This window comes from Oncorhynchus nerka, linkage group LG10 (genome assembly GCF_034236695.1).
Source record: "Oncorhynchus nerka isolate Pitt River linkage group LG10, Oner_Uvic_2.0, whole genome shotgun sequence".
NCBI lineage: Eukaryota > Metazoa > Chordata > Actinopteri > Salmoniformes > Salmonidae > Oncorhynchus > Oncorhynchus nerka.
The window spans coordinates 67891843-67912047 of NC_088405.1; the positions used below are offsets into that span (position 1 = coordinate 67891843).

General features: G+C 44.5%; 1 protein-coding gene across 11 annotated transcripts in view; it reads right to left on the bottom strand.

Moving 5' to 3' along the window:
* The window catches only part of LOC115135902 (autism susceptibility gene 2 protein-like), a 483838-nt gene that overhangs the window by 290048 nt on the left and 173585 nt on the right, over positions 1 to 20205 (bottom strand). For all 11 annotated transcript variants that reach the window (XM_029671086.2, XM_065023704.1, XM_029671085.2 and 8 more), the window contains one exon: positions 4311 to 4412. In XM_029671086.2, coding sequence (XP_029526946.1) covers positions 4311 to 4412 — 102 coding nt within the window. The remainder of the gene's footprint in view (positions 1 to 4310; positions 4413 to 20205) is intronic.

The following is a 20205-nucleotide window of genomic DNA, read 5'->3' on the forward strand; positions in this document are numbered from 1 at the left end:
AAAATCTATTTATTTCCTGTCCCCATTTGCCTGCCTGCCTCGATGGACACTGACTGGCGGGCTATGATACCAACCGCTTTCAGGCCTTTCTCTCTCCCTCTCGCCCATCTCTCATCAAGGGCCTTGGGTAATAACAAAAAGAAGAGTAATGTGCTGTTTTCTCGCATTCCAAACCCCGTAATTGCCAATTTATTTGATAAGCAGCCGGATAATGATGGCATTTCACCTCTGCCGCAGAGACTAAACACGACTGAATACTCCCAGCCTCCCCGCCCACCCTCATCCATCAGACTCCCTCTGCCCAGAACTCCTGTCTTACTCCTGCCACCCAGGATGGGGATGGCGGCTGGAGGGGGCAGAGGGTGGCAATGGTGGTGGGGAGAGGAGACCTGTATGCCTGCTGTGAACCCAACGCCTATCAAATGCTTCCTAAAGGGGACAATAGGCTTCAGAGTAAATATAGCATTACCTGCCAATTTAGCTGGGGTTTGGGGTTAAGGCTAACCCCAATGAGGCTGATCTGGCATTTGTAGGACCTAATGAGTTGCCTAGGAAAGAGGGAGAGAGAGAGAGAGAGAGAGAGAGAGAGAGAGAGAGAGAGAGAGAGAGAGAGAGAGAAGATGGGGTCCAGGCTGACCTATCCAGTCCTCTCTGTTCCTCCCAGGCAGGGCCTGGGTAGCACAGGAGGCTGAGTCAGAGGGTAAAAGGGGAGCAGGCAGACCTTTAGCAAACATCATTAGTAAACTGTTGTTGTCTAACAAATGGCCAGGGTTACTCATAGCCCTGCCTCACACTGCTCCATAGGACTAATAACTCACTTTGATGCACTGTGTGTGGCATGCGCGTGAGTGCGTACACACAAGTGTGTGTGTGTATGAGTACATGTTGCAATATGAATTACATTTAGGGTTGGCCTTGGTGAATATGTCAAGCTAAGCAACAGGCCGGCCTTGTATCACATTCTTCACACGTGCCTACTATAAGCCAGAAAATCAGACCATATTTCAGGTTTATCAATATGGCTTCCACAGGATCTCAACCCCTCTTCTCTCTCACCCACTTTTTCTCACTCCACCCCCTCTCCCTCTCTTCATCCGTACTCCCCTCCCCCTTTCTCAACCCATCTCCCTCTCCTCATCTGGTCCTGCTACAGAGGTCTCAGCTGTCGCCTCCTGCGATGTGTGAAGTGGGTTTTTACAGCGTGGCCAGGCGGGACTGTTCAGAGGCCCGTGGGGGCCTGAGATGGGTCCTCTTATAGCGTGACTCTTTCAAAGTGGCAAAAACACTGTCCTCACGCAGCCCAGCTTTCAGCAGCTCCCTTCAGACACACAGAGAGGACAGGCCCTCTGGCCCTCCATGCCAGACAGGTAGATAGATATTGTGGAGGACTGGCTTTATTCAACCCTCACAGGACACACATTGTGGATAAAAGGCTGTCTTGGTGAAAGATAATGTGGAGGACAAAAATATCTTAACAACCACAACACATAACTTATGGATGGGTTAAAGAAATGTTCAAACAGAAGTTAAGATAATTTCAGGACATACAAGATGTGTTACCACATTCAGAGGTATGTGATTTGAAAGAGAGGGACGTAATATGAGGCATTTATCCTCAAACACTGGGCAATTAGTGTGTACAATAATTGCAGCAATGCATTTTGGGGAAGGTTAGGGTCAGGGACAATATTGGCTATGCGCCCAAGATGGAAAGAGGTTGGGCTCTCCTAGATATTTTGTAGAATATGACATGACAAGGTTATAGATGCTTTGTGAAGCGTCAATTTAACATGATTTATAAAGCCTATAATAAAGCTGCAATACGTAACTTTTTGGGCGATCTGACCAAATGCACATAGAAATGTGAGTTATAGATCATTCTCATTGAAAGCAAGTCTAGGAAACAGTAGATCTGTTTTAGGTGCGCTATTTATATGCTTCCCGTGCTTAAGTTTAGTTTGCCGGACCCCAGGAAGAGTGCAGCAGCTAATGGGGATCCATGATAAATACAAATACTCTACACTTGCTTGTTATATCAGATAAACTGAAATTAAGCAAACTATTAGAATTTTAGCAACCAGAAAATGGTGGAGCAATTTCTGCATAGTGCACCTTTAAGCAGTACTTATGTCACCCTTTAAAAAATACTAGTTTATGTAACATTTGACATAGTGGGGTTTTGTCACATTTATGAATCCTTTATAGAGCATGACATATGGGTTATATGATTCATAACCCATTTATGTAGTGCTTAGGAAGCCTTTATGAATGCTTTATGAAGCTTTTATAAGTTGCACTTTGTTTAAAGCAAGACCACAAAGGACAAGAAATGGATGACTCTCTCACATTCCAATCCTGAAGTCCACATATAATGTATAGCTCCACGTCGAATCATACTCTCTAATTGATTATTCAATACATTGTACTATGTTGCCCTATAATTTAAACCAAAAGGTTATCACATGTCCGTCTTCTCCTCAGGCCCTGAGTGACAGCACTGTGTAAGTCTTCTTCTCCAAGCCCATATTGCTCAGCGTGGCCTAATGGATGACAAATGAAAGGCTGTTGTTCATTTTCCATGCCACGCACAGCGGTGGCTATCAGTTATTTAAAGTGATAAAACTGTGTCCATCCACAGTTTCATTTTTTTAGCGTTGTTTGTCTTGATACACACTATCTCTCTCTGTCCGATTTCACTCGCTCGCTCTTTCTCTCTCTCTCTTTCTCTCTCTCTGCCTTGCTACTACAGTACAGTAGGGCGAGGTGAAGCAGCAGGTATCATTTAAATGTATGATGTCGACATCAAATTACTTATTTCATTTCATGCCTGGCCAAGCATCCTATAGCGACACATCAGAATTTGTTTTGCTTCACTCGTTCTCTCCGTGTCTTTGTCAACAACTGGCTTCACCTTCCAACTGACAGTTTTAATTATGGACCATATCTGATAGCAGAGCCTCTGTAGATTCACCACTATAATCAAAGTAAAATGGCTGGGGTCTGCCAGATTGCATAGCAGGCCTTTACAGAGCCTTAGAGCCTTCCTAGCACCAGTCTGCTCTCCTTACATATCCAAGCCAGCACAGAGAGAGATCTCTCATCTCTTACCAGGCCATCATTGTAAATAAGAATTTGATCTCTATTGACTGGTTAAATAAAGGTTGAATAAATAAATGAAATACATTTACATTTAGATTCTAAAGAACTGAGACTGAGGAACAAGACACTGGGTAAATAGGATGTCCTTATTCTAGTACTAAACCTCTGTGTGTACAGTATATGGTTACAACACTAACTGTAACTGTACAGCCCTGTTCACCAGAAGGAGCCTGGCAGACAGCCAATGACAACACCAGGCTGGAGATCTTCTTATTGGTGTAGAGCCAATGCAAATCACATTACGTTTTTATCAGTCCACAGCATCAGCAGAACTTACCTGTTGGCTGTGATATGCAGCACACAATGTATCTTAATCAGACTCTTCTTGAGTTTGGGTAACTTAAACTTACCTTGTCAAACCTCATGTAATCTTCACAAAAGACACAAATCAACCCAAAGATCGCCTTTAAAGCGGCAATCAGCAGTAGAAACATGTTTGAGGCTAAATGTTGACATTGTCTGTTTTGGGATTAAAAAATAAATCACCTGAACATGTTTTTTAGCCAACAGAATTATTTTGAATGTCAAAATCAGTGTGATATTTAAAGCCTATACTGTAAGATCCAACTTTCAAAATGAGCCATTGGTTAGCTAACAATCAACTGACACGCTAGCTAACTAGTGGTTTAGCTTGATAGCTTACCCACAAACTAATTTTTAAACACATTAACTTGTCAAACTTTTAAATGAGTAGCAAGCAAGCTACAAGTTATGCCAAATAACAGACATAATGTCTTTTCCAGTCGCACTTGTGTTGCAAAATGCAAACAGTGTCGCGCTGAAAACAAACAGCAAACTTCAGGGCGGATTTTCTCTAAAGAGCTGATCGGGGATATCTCTGTTGTAACTAACGCTACTGCGCTAAAATTTCAGAGTTGATACACAAGTTATCCTTAGTTAAGCTTAGAATCTCCTGTTTTCAACCATATATAAAGCTCAAAATGTTGGTTGGGGTCAATCCGACTGATAATGATGGAGCAAGTCACATCTACTTTGTTTCCAAACATTGGAGTAAAACACGCTTATATTTTGAGTTCTGATGGGGTTCGACAGTTGAACTAAGCTCACGAGGCGTTTAAGTTATATTGTACTGTGTAGACATACAGTTAGTGTCACGTCTTGTTTGTGTGCTTATTTGTTTGTTTACTTACGTCACTCAGCCTATCTCTGGAGCTGCTTCCGACAAAAGGCTTGGACCCTCCGCTCACGCTCTCGCTGTCGCTGTCCTTGCAGTTGTTCTGGCCTGGCTTCAGCTGAAAGACAACAAACACACACAGTCAGACACACGTTAACATGCTGAAGATGTTGCGACAGGGCTTTGGTTCTAAGCTTTACATAGATGATATTGGCTGAGGAGACTGAGCTGGGAATCCCTATCCAACAGACAGAAGAAAAGAAAATTCATGAATCTGTGCGTGTTGGCAGCAAGCGCTGTGGTGTATGTGTAAATCTGTCATGTTTATAGGCCTCTTGAGCCAGCAGCAGTCACTCCAGCCTGCCAATGACAGACAAGACAGCCAGCATATGAGCTCCAACTGTGAAATCCCTATCAACCTTTCAGAGAAGAGAAACAAAAGCCTTCAAAAATCTTCAAAAGCCGTATTCCCTTCCCTTCCAACAAACAGACAGCCCCATACAGAGACTACAGGAGCTCAGCAGGTGTCACTTTCCAAACACTGTCAGACTCACTAAGACACAGAAAATAAAAAGCAAGAGAGCAAAGAGTAGGAGGAAGATGTGCGATCCAAGAACATCTGAGCCCTCCAGGAGTCTGAAGATAACAATGTGGGACTCCTGGGAGGCCACGGGTCGTTGTGGTCCAAGTCCGCAATTCATGTCCTCTGAAGCTTCCTCAGAATACTCCTTCCTTCCAGACCCAGAAGACCAGACCAAAACCAGACCAGACCAGCCAGCCTTGCCAAACCTTTGCCAAACCTTGCATGCTTCATTTCAAAGCACAGGAAAAAACTGCTTTATGGGGCCTTTGTGGAGGAGAGCAGTAAACAGGTGTAATGCCACATAATAGAAAAGGCAGAGTATGACACAACAGACAGCACGCAGAGGGATTGTATTCTCTAAGAGGGGCTGGTCTCTCTCTCTCTCTCTCTCTCTCTCTGACTGACTGACTGACTGACTGACTGAACTATACAGGTCACTTTTGAGTGAAGTATTTATTATACATCCTCATTCCGGCCATCAAATTGGATTGAAATGGCACAGGGTAGGGGGAATGTCTTAAGAGCCCTTGAATTAAATGTATAATTAAAATGAGAATGTTCCCTTCTCTGTAGCCATTAGCAGTGTGAAAGGAATCCTTTCCTTGGGAGAATACAGTGGTGGGTGAAAGACTGAGCCAGGCTGAGTGCTGAGAGTGATAAGAGAGAGCCAGAGCACTGGGAGATGCCAGATGGGCCTAAAGGGGGAGAGGAGATAAGAGAGCGAGGCCACACAAGGCAACAGTGCTGGAGGGAACACAAGGACATAGAAACACACACACAGAGCTTCAAACACAGGGGCTCCGGCATGTGTGATAGCACTAATTACCTTCAACACACTTCCTCTCCACATTTTCCCTCCTTTTTCTCTTGTTAAAGGCCAATTCCTCTGATGGGAGTTTGCATATTTTCAGAGAGAGGGGGCAGTAATATCCTGGGCATACACACTGGCACAGTAATAGAGCCCTGAAGTAAGGACATGGAAAGATGGGAGCGATGGCACTGTGCACTGTTTATGCCCCAGTCTGCAGGTCGTTCATCAAAACATGTTGACCTATAATATAATATTCATTAACCAACCTGGGTCCCTGCTGGCAGCACTGAGTAGTTAGTCAAATATCGTAGTTAGTAAAAGATACGATTAGCATTCCTGAAACATTATTTTGTTGAAATATAATGTGATCGCTGAGAAATGAAGCTAATTGATTGAACACAAAATTGGCCATTTTTTAAATTATATGATTAAGATAACATTCAATAAATATAGTCCCCAATATCTGATCTGGACCAAACGTCTTCCTTCCAATGAGTAAGACACGATGGAATCCCGCCAAACAATCTGAAGCCACCCACGGACTTTCCACATCTAATGCCAATCCCACCCCAACAACTACAGTAGTATAAAAGTTCTCTATGTTTGACAAGTAGTGTGAAAGTACCAGGTTTTGACCACTAGATGCCGTTGTTCCTGCTATACAGCCACACTTTTATCAATTTAGCTGGTCTCTTGTGTTTATTAAATAGATCACATTTCCTTTGTAACTTTAGGTAAAAAAAAACAATAGATTAGGCATATTATGAAAATAAATTGTGTGGTCCTCATAATTCAAGCCAATCCATAGCACATGAAATGATGGGATAGCTCTAAGGGGTGGCAGGTAGCCTAGCGGTTAAAGCATTGGGCCAGTAAACTGGTTTGAATAGCTGAGCCGACAGGGTGAAAAATATGCCGATGTGCCCTTGAGCAAGGCACTAAACCCTAATTCTCTCCAGGGGCACCATACTACTATGGACGACCCTGTAAAACAACAAATTTCACTGCACCTAACCGGGGTATGTGACAAAAACACATTTTCTTTCTTTGTTTATTTTAAGGGCTTGCCTGCATTACCTTATCTCTTAGAATAAAGTCTGACACATTGGACAATAATTCTGTCACAGTATGTTGGAGTAAAATAGATTTGGATTAATCTAACAGTTCAAGTATCATCAAAATGACTGATGTCCGAAAGTGAAACTAACTGATTGTATAAATACTGTACACTCACTGGTCTCCATCGATCAGTAGAAAATATACTCTGTGACATCAAAATCTTGATGAAATTGACCTCAGAAAACATGTAAAGAATAATCCCCCAATAAAGCCAATTCAATAAGCCCTAATCATCTTTCAGATGTATTACATGGCCAGGCAGGCCCCAGCTATTAACCAGTGAATAGCAACAAGTCTCCCTCGACTTGTTGTTCCCTTTCATTTCTCTTAAAGCCTCCTTAAATGACTTCTGAGAATGAATGTTCTTTCCGAGGTGCAGATCATGCCCGCTCCGTGGCGTGATGGACTCATCCTTTAACGGTGGTTAATAGACATGCTAAATGAAGGGAAGGTGATCACAATAAATCAGCCCCATCAAAAAGCTGAGCTGAGAATGAATGACCTCCCAGTACAGATATATCTGAGTGATAAACTAGTCTGTGTGTGTGTGTAGAGGCTAGTAGTCCATTCAGTTGGACACTCATCCCAGTAGCAGCAACCAGTGGCTCATCATCATGGTCTAGGTCTTCTCATTACTCTGGCCAGTCATTTCACATTTTATCACTTCATTGACTTTTTACAGTTTCTTCTCTTGCAGTGAACACACCATGGCTGCTTTCCAGAACATCTAGTACAGAGATGATAGGTGCAGTCAGAAAGGGTGGGTGGGGGTACTGTGTGTGTGCTTGTGCTTTTGTGTGTGTGTGTGTGTGTGTTTTCCTTCGTGCACGTGTGTGTGTATGTACATGCAGCATGCATGTGTGATCTGTACATGCCCGTTCTGTTGTTCCGTGCTCATGTAATAATAATATAAACACAGTAATTAAGAGGCAGGTTGAAACATACTGTAAGGTTCTGCTTTTCTTTTCTTAGTCAACCTTGTGTTCTTTTCTTTGTGTTCTTGAATGTAGCTCTGTTTCATTGTGTTCTGGAACGTACCCCTGTCTTTCTTTTTGTTCATTGATTTCACCTGTGTTCTTTTCTCACCTGGTCTCATCAGCTCCCTATTTAGTTCAGTTCTTTCTGTTTGTATGGTTGTGAGGTATTGTTTGTTTTTGACTGCCTACCTGCGTTTGACCATTGCCTGCCTGTGACCACGATTCCTGCCTTCTGCGAAGGCTTAATAAACATCTACCGCGCTCTGCGTGTGAATCTACACCTTTTTCTCCCTGAATATTCATTACACATACAGATGCATTCGTTTAATGACCTTCTCATCCACACAGCCTGGGTAAAGATTCACCCTGTAGGAACATGGCTAACAAACAGATGGTTTTAATATTCCAGAGGCTAATTTTACAACAATTAAAAACACAGCAAGACATTAGCATCTAATGAAACATTTAGTGCATCTTAAGTGCATCTGCTATTAATTCCAACACAATAAGGTCTTGTTTTCCCTCAATATGTTTCATGTTAGGAGAGAAACATCCCCCCGTCCTTCCCCTCCTGAATTTATTGAAGTATAGAATTAACAAGTGTTTCCAGTCAGTGTGATTGTTTGGCAGAGAGCAACCTAAATAAAACCTACACACTATCATAGTTGTATCCATGCCTCTATATCTCCAATGTGGTAGTAACAAAATTATATATATTCCCCCAAATTCAAACTAAATAAAAACGTCTATTCTGTAGTTTGGAGCTGACACATCATACCTAGAGTAGATGACACATACCTAGAGACATCATACCTAGAGTAGATGACACATCATACCTAGAGTAGATGACACATCATAACTTGAGTAGATGACATATCATGCCTAGAGTAGATGACACATCATACATAGAGTAGATCACACATCATACCTAGAGTAGATGACACATCATACCTAGAGTAGATGACACATCATGCCTAGAGTAGATGACACATCATACCTAGAGTAGATGACACATACCTAGAGTAGATGACACATCATACCTAGAGTAGATGACACATACCTAGAGTAGATGACACATCATATCTAGAGTAGATGACACATCATACCTAGAGTAGATGACACATACCTAGAGTAGATGACACATACCTAGAGTAGATGACACATCATACATAGAGTAGATGACACATCATACCTAGAGTAGATGACACATCATACCTAGAGTAGATGACACATACCTAGAGTAGATGACACATCATACCTAGAGTAGATGACACATCATACCTAGAGTAGATGACACATCATACCTAGAGTAGATGACACATACCTAGAGTAGATGACACATCATACCTAGAGTAGATGACACATCATACCTAGAGTAGATGACACATACCTAGAGTAGATGACACATCATACCTAGAGTAGATGACACATACCTAGAGTAGATGACACATCATACCTAGAGTAGATGACACATACCTAGAGTAGATGACACATCATACCTAGAGTAGATGACACATCATACCTAGAGTAGATGACACATCATACCTAGAGTAGATGACACATCATACCTAGAGTAGATGACACATCATACCTAGAGTAGATGACACATCATACCTAGAGTAGATGACACATCATACCTAGAGTAGATGACACATCATACCTAGAGTAGATTACACATCATACCTAGAGTAGATGACACATCATACCTAGAGTAGATGACACATCATACCTAGAGTAGATCTATCATAACTGGTAACATTATCTCTTATGTTACAAGGGCCAAAAGGGAATGGATGAATTTGTTTCCAATTGTGTGAAAAGTGCAAGGGGCCACAGCCAACTTCAGCAGGAAAATGAACAGCACATCATACAGGATGTCTGTAATGTCCTTCACAAACCTAGAGTAGATGATCTGTGCAAACCCAGATCTACACGGAGCTGTGGTGTTAAGCAATTTCCAGGTATTACATCTCTAGAATGCACAGAAAGTTGGAGCTCTGATACCTTCCATATTTAGATGTAATGTCACTCACCCTGAACTAAACAACTAAACATCTACGACACTGTTACCTCAATGGCCATACAAATGCCCAAGCTAACTGTTATGGAGTACTGTCTCACGTGGCTGCCACTTACAAAACAGATAGTAAACTAGCAGCCTAGTTTATAAAAGAAGGCTGAATCAATAGAAGACTAACTTAAACGGAATGCTTTTTATTTCAGTATTGCTAGTATGGGCGGCTGAGCTGAGGAAGTGCTATTCATATATCCAAACATGACCTGAACAATACCAATTTTCCTACTTGAGAATTTTCAAGGGAAGAAATATTTCCCTTGAGATGCCGCTTTCACATTAGAATGGAGGTTGAAAACAGCCTTTGAAGGTTTTTACGGGATTATCGTCAACATGTGTAGTCAATTATTTCCTCTACCCACTTAGTGAAAAGTGCTTTGCCAGTGCTGCGGACAAATTTTACAAGCATATTGACTTATTCCCAAGGGCTCCACTAGCAACTAAATGCAATCAAACACAAAAGTGGGCCCTGCTTAATGTGTGTAACCACACAGGCCTTTTTGACAGAGCTGTACACAACCCACCCCCTACCCACCCCCCTCCATCCGCCACACAAAAAAATGTGAAAGCTGGCCCGGCTTTCTATGCTAGCTCCTGTGGGATTCCGTTGCTATCAGCTCCTGGTTTCCCTTAGTTACGCACAACAGCAGCTGCGGAACTCAGCGGTAATAAAACCTGGAACAATTGAAGGGCTTTTATTGTTGTTCTGCGTTCGGCTTTCAGCATAGCTAACCTGTCCTCTCAGTATTCCTCCCATCAGGCCAGCAATGAAAGAGGATCTCATTTACCTAAAAGCGCTTATACATTTTTAATTTGCTTTAACACGTAAATTAACAAGTCCCTCATTCGAGAAGTTTTACGGCTGCTTGCTACTGAGGGAGTACCATGAAAGTTTTATAGATAATCCACTAGCTAGCACGGGCTGCTTATAATAAACGCTCTATTTTCTGCTGCACTGTCAAATCCCTTTGGTTTCCAGTGACTACACTTTGAATATCACCTTTATGATACCTTCAGAGGTCTTTATATAACGGATTTAAACAAATCAAATCAAAAGCCCTTTTTACATCAGCAGATGTCACAAAGTTCTTATAAAGAACTCCCCAAAAACCTGAAAGGCTGGAGGCTGCACAACTCAGCAGTTAACATAAGAAACTGGAGGAGTTTTTAGCCTACAGCACACACAGATTACTGTATAGCTTGAGGACAAACCAATGACAAGACATTACACTACATTTTTCAAGATTCCCTAATGATGAGCATGAAAAGATTTCCCTTTAAACTATTCATGGAACAAAAGGCATGCCAAATGCCTAGGATATGCTTATATTCTGAATAGTAAAAACATATCATGATGATATTCATAGCAATAATCCCCGTCTAAGCATAGGGGGGTGAGAGACTACATTTCCCATCAGCCCCGTGGTGATAGCGTGTCACCTTTGGACTGGCAGCAGACAGTAGCAGTTGGAAACAGTCGGGCACGGTTAACCCACAACGCATTTCTTCCAAGGAGAACGTAATGTGAAAGTGGGACACAGGGGCCGTCAGGGCCTGTAAAGCACTGGTTCAGCTTCCTCTGTCATCGTTCCGACAGCAGCTGTGTGGCAGAGCGTAACCGGCGGTAACCAGCGTGGCCCGGGCCTGACCCTGTGTTTGGCTCTGAGGCCTGAGCGCTCTAACCACCCCAGACAGGCGCCCTCCATCCCCCCACGTCCGCAGCCACCCACAGTCACAGCCTGTCACTGGGCATCAGGGTTCACTGGGGTCCCACTGCCCTTATTTGTTTAGTGTTTAGTTGGTCTGTGTGTGGTATAGAGGTCATGGGAAGACACAGTTAAAATGCATCATTCAGTGTCTCTTTTAGAAGCATTAGACAGCAGAAGCATTGTCTTTATTTCCCAATACAGTATGTCCCCATGTTCCAATTGACATACAGTGAGTTCCAAAAGTATTGGGACAGTGACACATTTATTATTTTGGTACAATGACTATGAGGTTAAAGTGCAGACTGTCAGCTTACATTTGAGGGTATTTTCATCCATATTGGGTGAACCGTTAGCGTTAAGAAATTAACGCACTTTCTGTACATAATGTAGTCCCTCCATTTTAGTATTGGGACAAATTAACATATACAGTTTATTTCCAAAGTAATTAGACTCATTTACTTTTTCCACATTTTGTTACGTTACAGCCTTATTCTAAAATGTATTAAGAAAACAATCAACCCTTATCTACACACAATACCCCATAATAACAAAGCAAAAACAGGTTGGTAGACATTTTTGCACATTTATTTAAGTATTCAGGCTCTTTACTCAGTACGTTGTTGAAACACCTTTGGCAGCGATTACAGCCTCAAGTCTTCTTGTGTATGGACGCTACAAGCTTGGCACACCTGTACTTGGGGAGTTTCTCCCATTCCTCTCTGCAGATCCTCTCAAGCTTTGTCAGGTTGAATGGGGAGCATTGCAGCACAGCTTTTCAGGTCTCTCCAGAGATGTTCGATTGGGTTCAAGTCCAGTTTCTGGCTGGGTCACTCGAGGACATTCGGAGACTTGTCCCGACACCACTCCTGCGTTGTCTTTGCTTTGTGCTTAGGGACATCGTCCTGTTGGAAAATGAACCTTCACCCCAGTCTGAGGTCCTGAGCACTCTGGAGCAGGTTTTCATCAAGGATCTCTCTATACTTTGTTCATCTTTACCCTGATCATGACTAGTCTCCCAGTCCCTGCCGCTGAAAAACATCCCCATAGCATGATGCTGCCACCCCCATGCTTCACCGTAGGGTTGGTGTCAGGTTTCCTCCAGATGTGACACTTGGCATTCAGGCCAAAGAGTTGCTGCAGAGATGGTTGTCCTTCTGGAAGGTTCCCCCATCCACACATTAGAACTCTAGAGTTCTGTAAGAGCTCTGTCAGAGTGACCATCTGGGTTCTTGGTCACCTCCCTGGTCGAGGCCCTTCTCCCTCGATTGATAAGTTTGGCCGGGCAGCCAGTTCTAGGAAGAGTCTTGGTGGTTCTTCCATTTACAGAAGAATTATGGATGCCACTGTGTTCTTGGGGACCTTCAATGAAACAGAAATGTTTTGGTACTCTTCCCCAGATCTGTGCCTCGACCCAATCATGTCTAGGAACTCTACGGACAATTCCTTCGACCTCATATCTTGTTTTTTGCTCTGACATTCATTGTCAACTGTGGGACCTTATAAAAACAGGTGGGTGCCTTTCCAAATCATGTCCAATCAATTGAATTTACCACAGGTGGACTAATCAAGTTGTAGAAACTTCTCAAGGATGATCAATGGAACAGGATGCACCGGAGCTAAATTTTGATTCTAATAGCAAAGGGTCTGAATACTTATGTAAATAAATTATTCTTGGGTTCTTTATTTTTAATACATTTACAAAAAAAAAAACTGTTTTCACTTTGTCCTTATGGGGTATTGTGTGTAGATTGCTGAGGAAAAAAGTATATTTAATCAATTTCCGAATAAGGCTGTAACGTAACAAAATGTGGAAAAGTCAAGGGGTCTGAATACTTTCCGAAGGCACCGTATGTGTATTAAAGTAGTCAAAAGTTGAGTATTTAGTTCCATATTTCTAGCACGCAATGATTACATCAAGCTTGTGACTTCACAAACTTGTTGGACGCATTTGCTGTTTGTTTTGCTCGTGTTTCAGATTATTTTGTGCCCAATAGAAATTCATGGTAAATCATGTACTGTAATTTTGTAGACACTTTTATTGTAAATAAGAATATAATATGTTTCTAAAGACTTCTACATTAATGTGGATGCTTCCATGATTATGGATAGTCCTGAATAAATCATGAATAATGATGAGTGAGAAAGTTACAGACTCACAAATATCATAATCCCAAAACATGCTAACCTCTCACCATTACAATAACAGGGGAAGTTAGCATTTTGGAAGTATAATATTTATGCGTCTGTAACTTTCTCACTCATCATTATTCACTATGGGACCAAATACTAAACTTTTGACTACTTTAATTCACATATCAGAGAATTTCTCCCACTACTTTGGTTGCCTAAAATCTGGGGGACTATGTAGAAAAAAAGCTGTAATTTCTAAACGGTTCACCCGATATGGCTAAAATTACGATCAAATTCAAGCTGACAGTCTGCACTTTAACTTCATAGTCATTGTTTAATTAAAAATCCAAAGTGCTGGAGTACAGAGCCAAAACAGCAACAAGAACAATTCACTGTCCCAATACTTTGGGAGCTCACTGCATTTGAGGTTATTGGAATATTTAGCCCCCCAATGCCTCTGCTCTGGCTGTGACACCAATGACAATGTCGCCTAGCTGTCACTATAGCTAGGGACTCGGCAGAACAGAAACAGCAGTTTTCATCAGTGTCTCACATTTCTGTGGGGTGCGGCGTGATTGCCATGGAAACGCTCCATCTCACTCTTGCTGTTACCATGATCAAGTGGATGCCGTGACCTCTGGCGACCTAGTCAGACATTATTGTAATAGTGGCAGGAAGATCCACAGCCCTAATGCACCCTGAGGACAGGCTTAGCCCACAGAGCACGATCAGAGTCACTCTGTGGTGGAATGTGATGGTTCACAGCAAAGCAATGGTGCCACAGCACACTACAGAGCTGGGGGGTGGGGGGGGGGGGGTTGAATGTGTGTGGTGGTGGTGGTGGGGGGCGGTACACTTGAGGCTGCATTTATACACAGACATAAATCTGTGACGACATTACAGACAAATCAATATGCTTTTAACATCCATCCTCTCTGCAGCTGCAACGCAATCACCTTTTTCCCTCTGTACAAATGGCCATATAATGCTGTAGTCAGCTGCACTGAGTTATGGGGACAATTACCAGATGTAATAATGAACTGAGTGGTGTGAGGTGCTGGAAGGAGGGAGAGGTGGTAGGAGGATAATAAGAGCAGCGGGAGACCTCCTCTCTTTCAGATCATATCAGATTACCTTGTTATAGGACCCCGTGTGGCAATGAAATACCTCCTCTACCCATCGCCTCCCTTACCATTTTAAACACCTCCATCTCCCCTGCCCACCCTGGCCACAGCAGAATCCCCCTAGGCTCTAAGGAAGAAAGGACAGAGAGAGGAGACAGGAAGGGGGAGGGAGAGAGAGAGAAAGAGAGAGAGAGGGAGAAAGAGTAGGAGGCGATAGAGAAGGAGAGAGAAAGGGGAGTGTGGGGCAACACTAGAGAGAGAAGGAGAGAGAAAGGGGAGTGTGGGGCAACACTAGAGAGAGAAGGAGAGAGAAAGAGAAGGAAGAGGACATGAGAAGCTTTCCCAGAGTGAAACAGCTGCAAAGAGAGAGAAGCCTGAGACCTTCAGCTGCTCAGCGGAGCGCTTATCACCACATAACTATTCATCAAAGAAATTTGTGTGCAATTAATTACATTATTCCCAAGCCCCCCCATCCATGCCACCGAGTCGTTACTTCAATATCAGCTTTCAGCTAGCCATCTCACTAAGCCGCAGCCTCAGTGCCAAGTCACAGCTAGCTCCCTGAGCTGCCTGGCCAGCCTCAGTGCCAAGTCACAGCTAGCTCCCTGAGCTGCCTGGCCAGCCTCAGTGCCATGTTACAGCTAGCTTCCTGAGCTGCCTGGCCAGCCTCAGTGCCATGTTACAGCTAGCTCCCTGAGCTGCCTGGCCAGCCTCAGTGCCAAGTCACAGCTAGCTTCCTGAGCTGCCTGGCCAGCCTCAGTGCCAAGTCACAGCTAGCTTCCTGAGCTGCCTGGCCAGCCTCAGTGCCATGTTACAGCTAGCTCCCTGAGCTGCCTGGCCAGCCTCAGTGCCAAGTCACAGCTAGCTTCCTGAGCTGCCTGGCCAGCCTCAGTGCCAAGTCACAGCTAGCTTCCTGAGCTGCCTGGCCAGCCTCAGTGCCAAGTCACAGCTAGCTCCCTGAGCTGCCTGGCCAGCCTCAGTGCCATGTTACAGCTAGCTCCCTGAGCTGCCTGGCCAGCCTCAGTGCCATGTTACAGCTAGCTCCCTGAGCTGCCTGGCCAGCCTCAGTGCCATGTTACAGCTAGCTCCCTGAGCTGCCTGGCCAGCCTCAGTGCCATGTTACAGCTAGCTCCCTGAGCTGCCTGGCCAGCCTCAGTGCCAAGTCACAGCTAGCTTCCTGAGCTGCCTGGCCAGCCTCAGTGCCAAGTCACAGCTAGCTTCCTGAGCTGCCTGGCCAGCCTCAGTGCCATGTTACAGCTAGCTCCCTGAGCTGCCTGGCCAGCCTCAGTGCCATGTTACAGCTAGCTCCCTGAGCTGCCTGGCCAGCCTCAGTGCCATGTTACAGCTAGCTCCCTGAGCTGCCTGGCCAGCCTCAGTGCCAAGTCACAGCTAGCTTCCTGAGCTGCCTGGCCAGCCTCAGTGCCAAGTCACAGCTAGCTTCCTGAGCTGCCTGGCCAGCCTCAGTGCCATGTTACAGCTAGCTCCCTGAGCTGCCTGGCCAGCCTCAGTGCCAAGTCACAGCTAGCTTCCTGAGCTGCCTGGCCAGCCTCAGTGCCATGTTACAGCTAGCTCCCTGAGCTGCCTGGCCAGCCTCAGTGCCAAGTCACAGCTAGCTCCCTGAGCTGCCTGGCCAGCCTCAGTGCCATGTTACAGCTAGCTCCCTGAGCTGCCTGGCCAGCCTCAGTGCCATGTTACAGCTAGCTCCCTGAGCTGCCTGGCCAGCCTCAGTGCCATGTTACAGCTAGCTCCCTGAGCTGCCTGGCCAGCCTCAGTGCCATGTTACAGCTAGCTCCCTGAGCTGCCTGGCCAGCCTCAGTGCCATGTTACAGCTAGCTCCCTGAGCTGCCTGGCCAGCCTCAGTGCCAAGTCACAGCTAGCTCCCTGAGCTGCCTGGCCAGCCTCAGTGCCAAGTCACAGCTAGCTCCCTGAGCTGCCTGGCCAGCCTCAGTGCCAAGTCACAGCTAGCTCCCTGAGCTGCCTGGCCAGCCTCAGTGTCAAGTCACACCTCCATAAAGTGTGCTGCTAGGAGAGAAAAAAGGAAAAAGGGCTCCTCTCCTCTCGGCTTGCAGGAGGCTATCATTGCTCTTTTTTATTGCCATATCTTCCTCCAGGAATTCACTGCCAGTATATTGGCAGGCCTTCCAGTAGATGGAGGCAATGAAATTTAGTGCGGACACTTAACACCGGGTCAAGCCTTGTGCGCGGCTCATGTGTGGTGGTAATATGATAAACAAATGCTTCCAAAATGCACAAACGGAGCCTTTCAGAAGCGGGGAAGAAGATATACACATTATTTCTTCAAAATGGCGGAGTGAGTGTGCTGTCGCCTGGCTCCTGCTATTAAGGAGATAAGATCTAAATAGGTCATTGCAGTGCCATTATAGCAGAACCTGAGGCAGGGCAAGCTCCCAGCCTGAATGTAAAGCAGTAAATAAGCAGAGAAAAATGGTCAAACGGGAGATTCGTTTAAAACGATTCCACTCAAATCTTTAAAAGGAAAGGTCACACAATAAACCTGCAATTTATGTCCATTAACAGCGACTAGCCAGCAGTAATGGACAAAATGGCTGTAATTGAATACCACACCCACACTGGTCTACCTATATATGACTAATGGATATCCTGTATGGCTGATACACATACATGACTAGTAATACACATACATTCTGACTAGATATGAACTAAAGTCACACTGCAATAACAGGACTATAAATACAAGACAAGTTGTGCTGGGTGAGTAATAGCTTGCCCACTAGTACCAGTTAGTCACACCCTTTGGCTTCAGGGCACAGCAGTGAGTGGTTTGATTAGGTCATGGCAGGCTGGTGCTTGTCTCTCATTGATCTGTGATCCCTGGAACAGTGAGGCAGGAGGGCTGTAAATTACAGCAGAGCTGAGATCAGCTGATCTCCAATCAGCAGGTGGGCGTGACCTCTGTGGAACAGGATGCCGGGCTATCGGCCTAGGGGACAGAAGCCCTGGCCTGTTTTGGCTGGCCACGGTGCAAGGGAACGAGAGCACAGCGTCTCACCTTACCCGTGTTTAGCTCCCCTGGGCTGCAGGCTGGGGGATTAGAGTGACTGTAAAATCTGTTTAGAGAATATACGGTTCCCTTTTGGCTGGCCGACAGGGGTGCCTGTCCGAGGCCGTGCGCAGCAAGGTTACAACAGGAGCCCTGTTGTAAACCTTCTTCATTTAGCCGCCTTCCTGAAATTCACGTCTACTACTAGAAGGCCATAAAAGAAGATGGTACAAAAGGCGCCAATGTATTAATAGGAACTGGGCCAAGAGTTGACTTGGCTTCTCCTACTTTAGAGGAGGACTACTCAGCATCTGTTTCTACTTCCTCATCAGCTTGGTTTAAATGTGACGGGCACACTAGAGCTGCAATAGAGAACTTCGTAACAACACTAGGCTCTCTATCAGCTTGATGCTAGCTGGCAGGAATTTTCTTTGACCTTGACTTAAGTCCTTGTATTTGACCTTTGACCTCATGTCAGATCACATGTTAGTGCAGTAGCAGAGTGCACATGCTGATTTCACGATTCAGAATCAACACAATTAAATGACGATCCAGGATCAACAACCAACATCAAGGTTAACTCATGAATCTATAGGTGGAGAAGTCCTAATGCAGTACGAGCAGCATCTGAACAGCTCAGGCACCTCCCCAGTCCGCTGGCGACCTCACATACTTGGCTATATGAGTTAAACAAACAACAAAACAAAACATTTATCTTACAAGAGGCTGACCCTTTTCTGAATATGATGTCGCTAACTGGCACTGTGTAGGAAATGATGGAATCACAAACTTTGTCAAGAATTACTTGGAAACCTAGACTATAACAGAGGTTAAAAACGGACCATGCAATTTGTGGGTCCACAGTGGTTCCAAATGTATAGTATAATACAAGTAAACCAAGATGAATAAGGGATATGACCATTAACATTACAATGTAATAGCATTAACAGTGCAATCGTTCCCCTATGATCCCATCAGGCCATAAAAGTGCAGCTGGAATGTGGACATAATGGAGTCAACAGCAGGGGGGAAATGGCGTCTATATGAACACAGAGCAACGCTCGGCTCCCTCCATCCTCAGGCCTCCTGCTCTTCACAATCCCAGCCTGGCATTCTCCACATTCTCATCCATACTTCCAGTTCCACCTCCACTCACCACTCTAGCTAGTTGTTAATGACCTGGATACAAGGCTAACTCCTCTTTAATAACATCACAACTGAGCACAGGAGAGCCAGACAGACAGTCGATGGAGGGATGGGACATGCCACGCTTGCATAACATGAATGGCTACCAGGAAAAAAACTGTTTTCAGCAACTGGGCCATGTACCAGATACCAGTTCAATGACTGATCCTTTCACAGAGGATGAGAACTTTGTATTTATATTTTCCCCAAGCAGTGATAATTCCCCTCCAACCACCATAAATAAAACGGATTTCATTATTGTAAGTTTCCCCAGTATGGTGAAATGGAGGAGTCTACAGCAGAACGCTGAAGAGAATCAGTTACGTCTTTTTGATTTACACGCTGCTGTAAATAGCTACCTGCCATCCGAGACCTGTCAGCACCTACCAGTGGCAAGGCAGCTGGCACAAATAGCTTCCCCACCTGTGTCCAAGCCATATTACCGCACACAGGGGACCTGTTACATTTCAGTTCCACATCACTAGGCACGAAAAGGGACTATTTAAGTCCTCAGCGCCGCTTGTATTTACGTTGAGAATTACAGCCAGATCGAAATCTTGCTATTTTTTTTTTCTACTTCCATCTCCCCAAGAGCGTTCAGTGGCTATCAGGGATCTTACCAGGGCAAAGTAATTACTCTGTGACCTTCTTTACAAACTGTGCCCTCACTCTGTTTTTGTTTTGGTCTGGGCTTCCTCTTCCAAGTAATGGACTTCCTTCAAACCATAAATCACACTTATGTCGCTCCTTTTCATCTTTTGGTTTTGCGCTCTGCCATGTTTTGTTTAGTGCAGCACGTCTTTGTTTTTTTTCTAAATTCAACCAGACAATGCTAGCCGTCTTCCTCCTTTGTCTCTGAAAGGCTCTTTTACAGGCTCTTAGGGCCACAAATGTCAACCACAGGAAGGCAATTATGAGAGTAAAATGACTTCCTTACGGTTATCAATCCACTCTGTGAGCCGGGGGAATGGTTAAAAGTCACCATGTAATGGGGCACAGTTAGAGTTTTCTCCTGGGTCCCAGCCAAGGCTGCTAACCTTGCTATTAATGGCCCCGACAAGCTTTGTCAATGCAATCTGCTGAATGCCTTGAGTGACACGCGATCGATATCCTCCACTCTCCCGGGTCATCACCGGTGACAGAGGCCTAAGTAATAATACAGCCCTGGCTGCCTCCT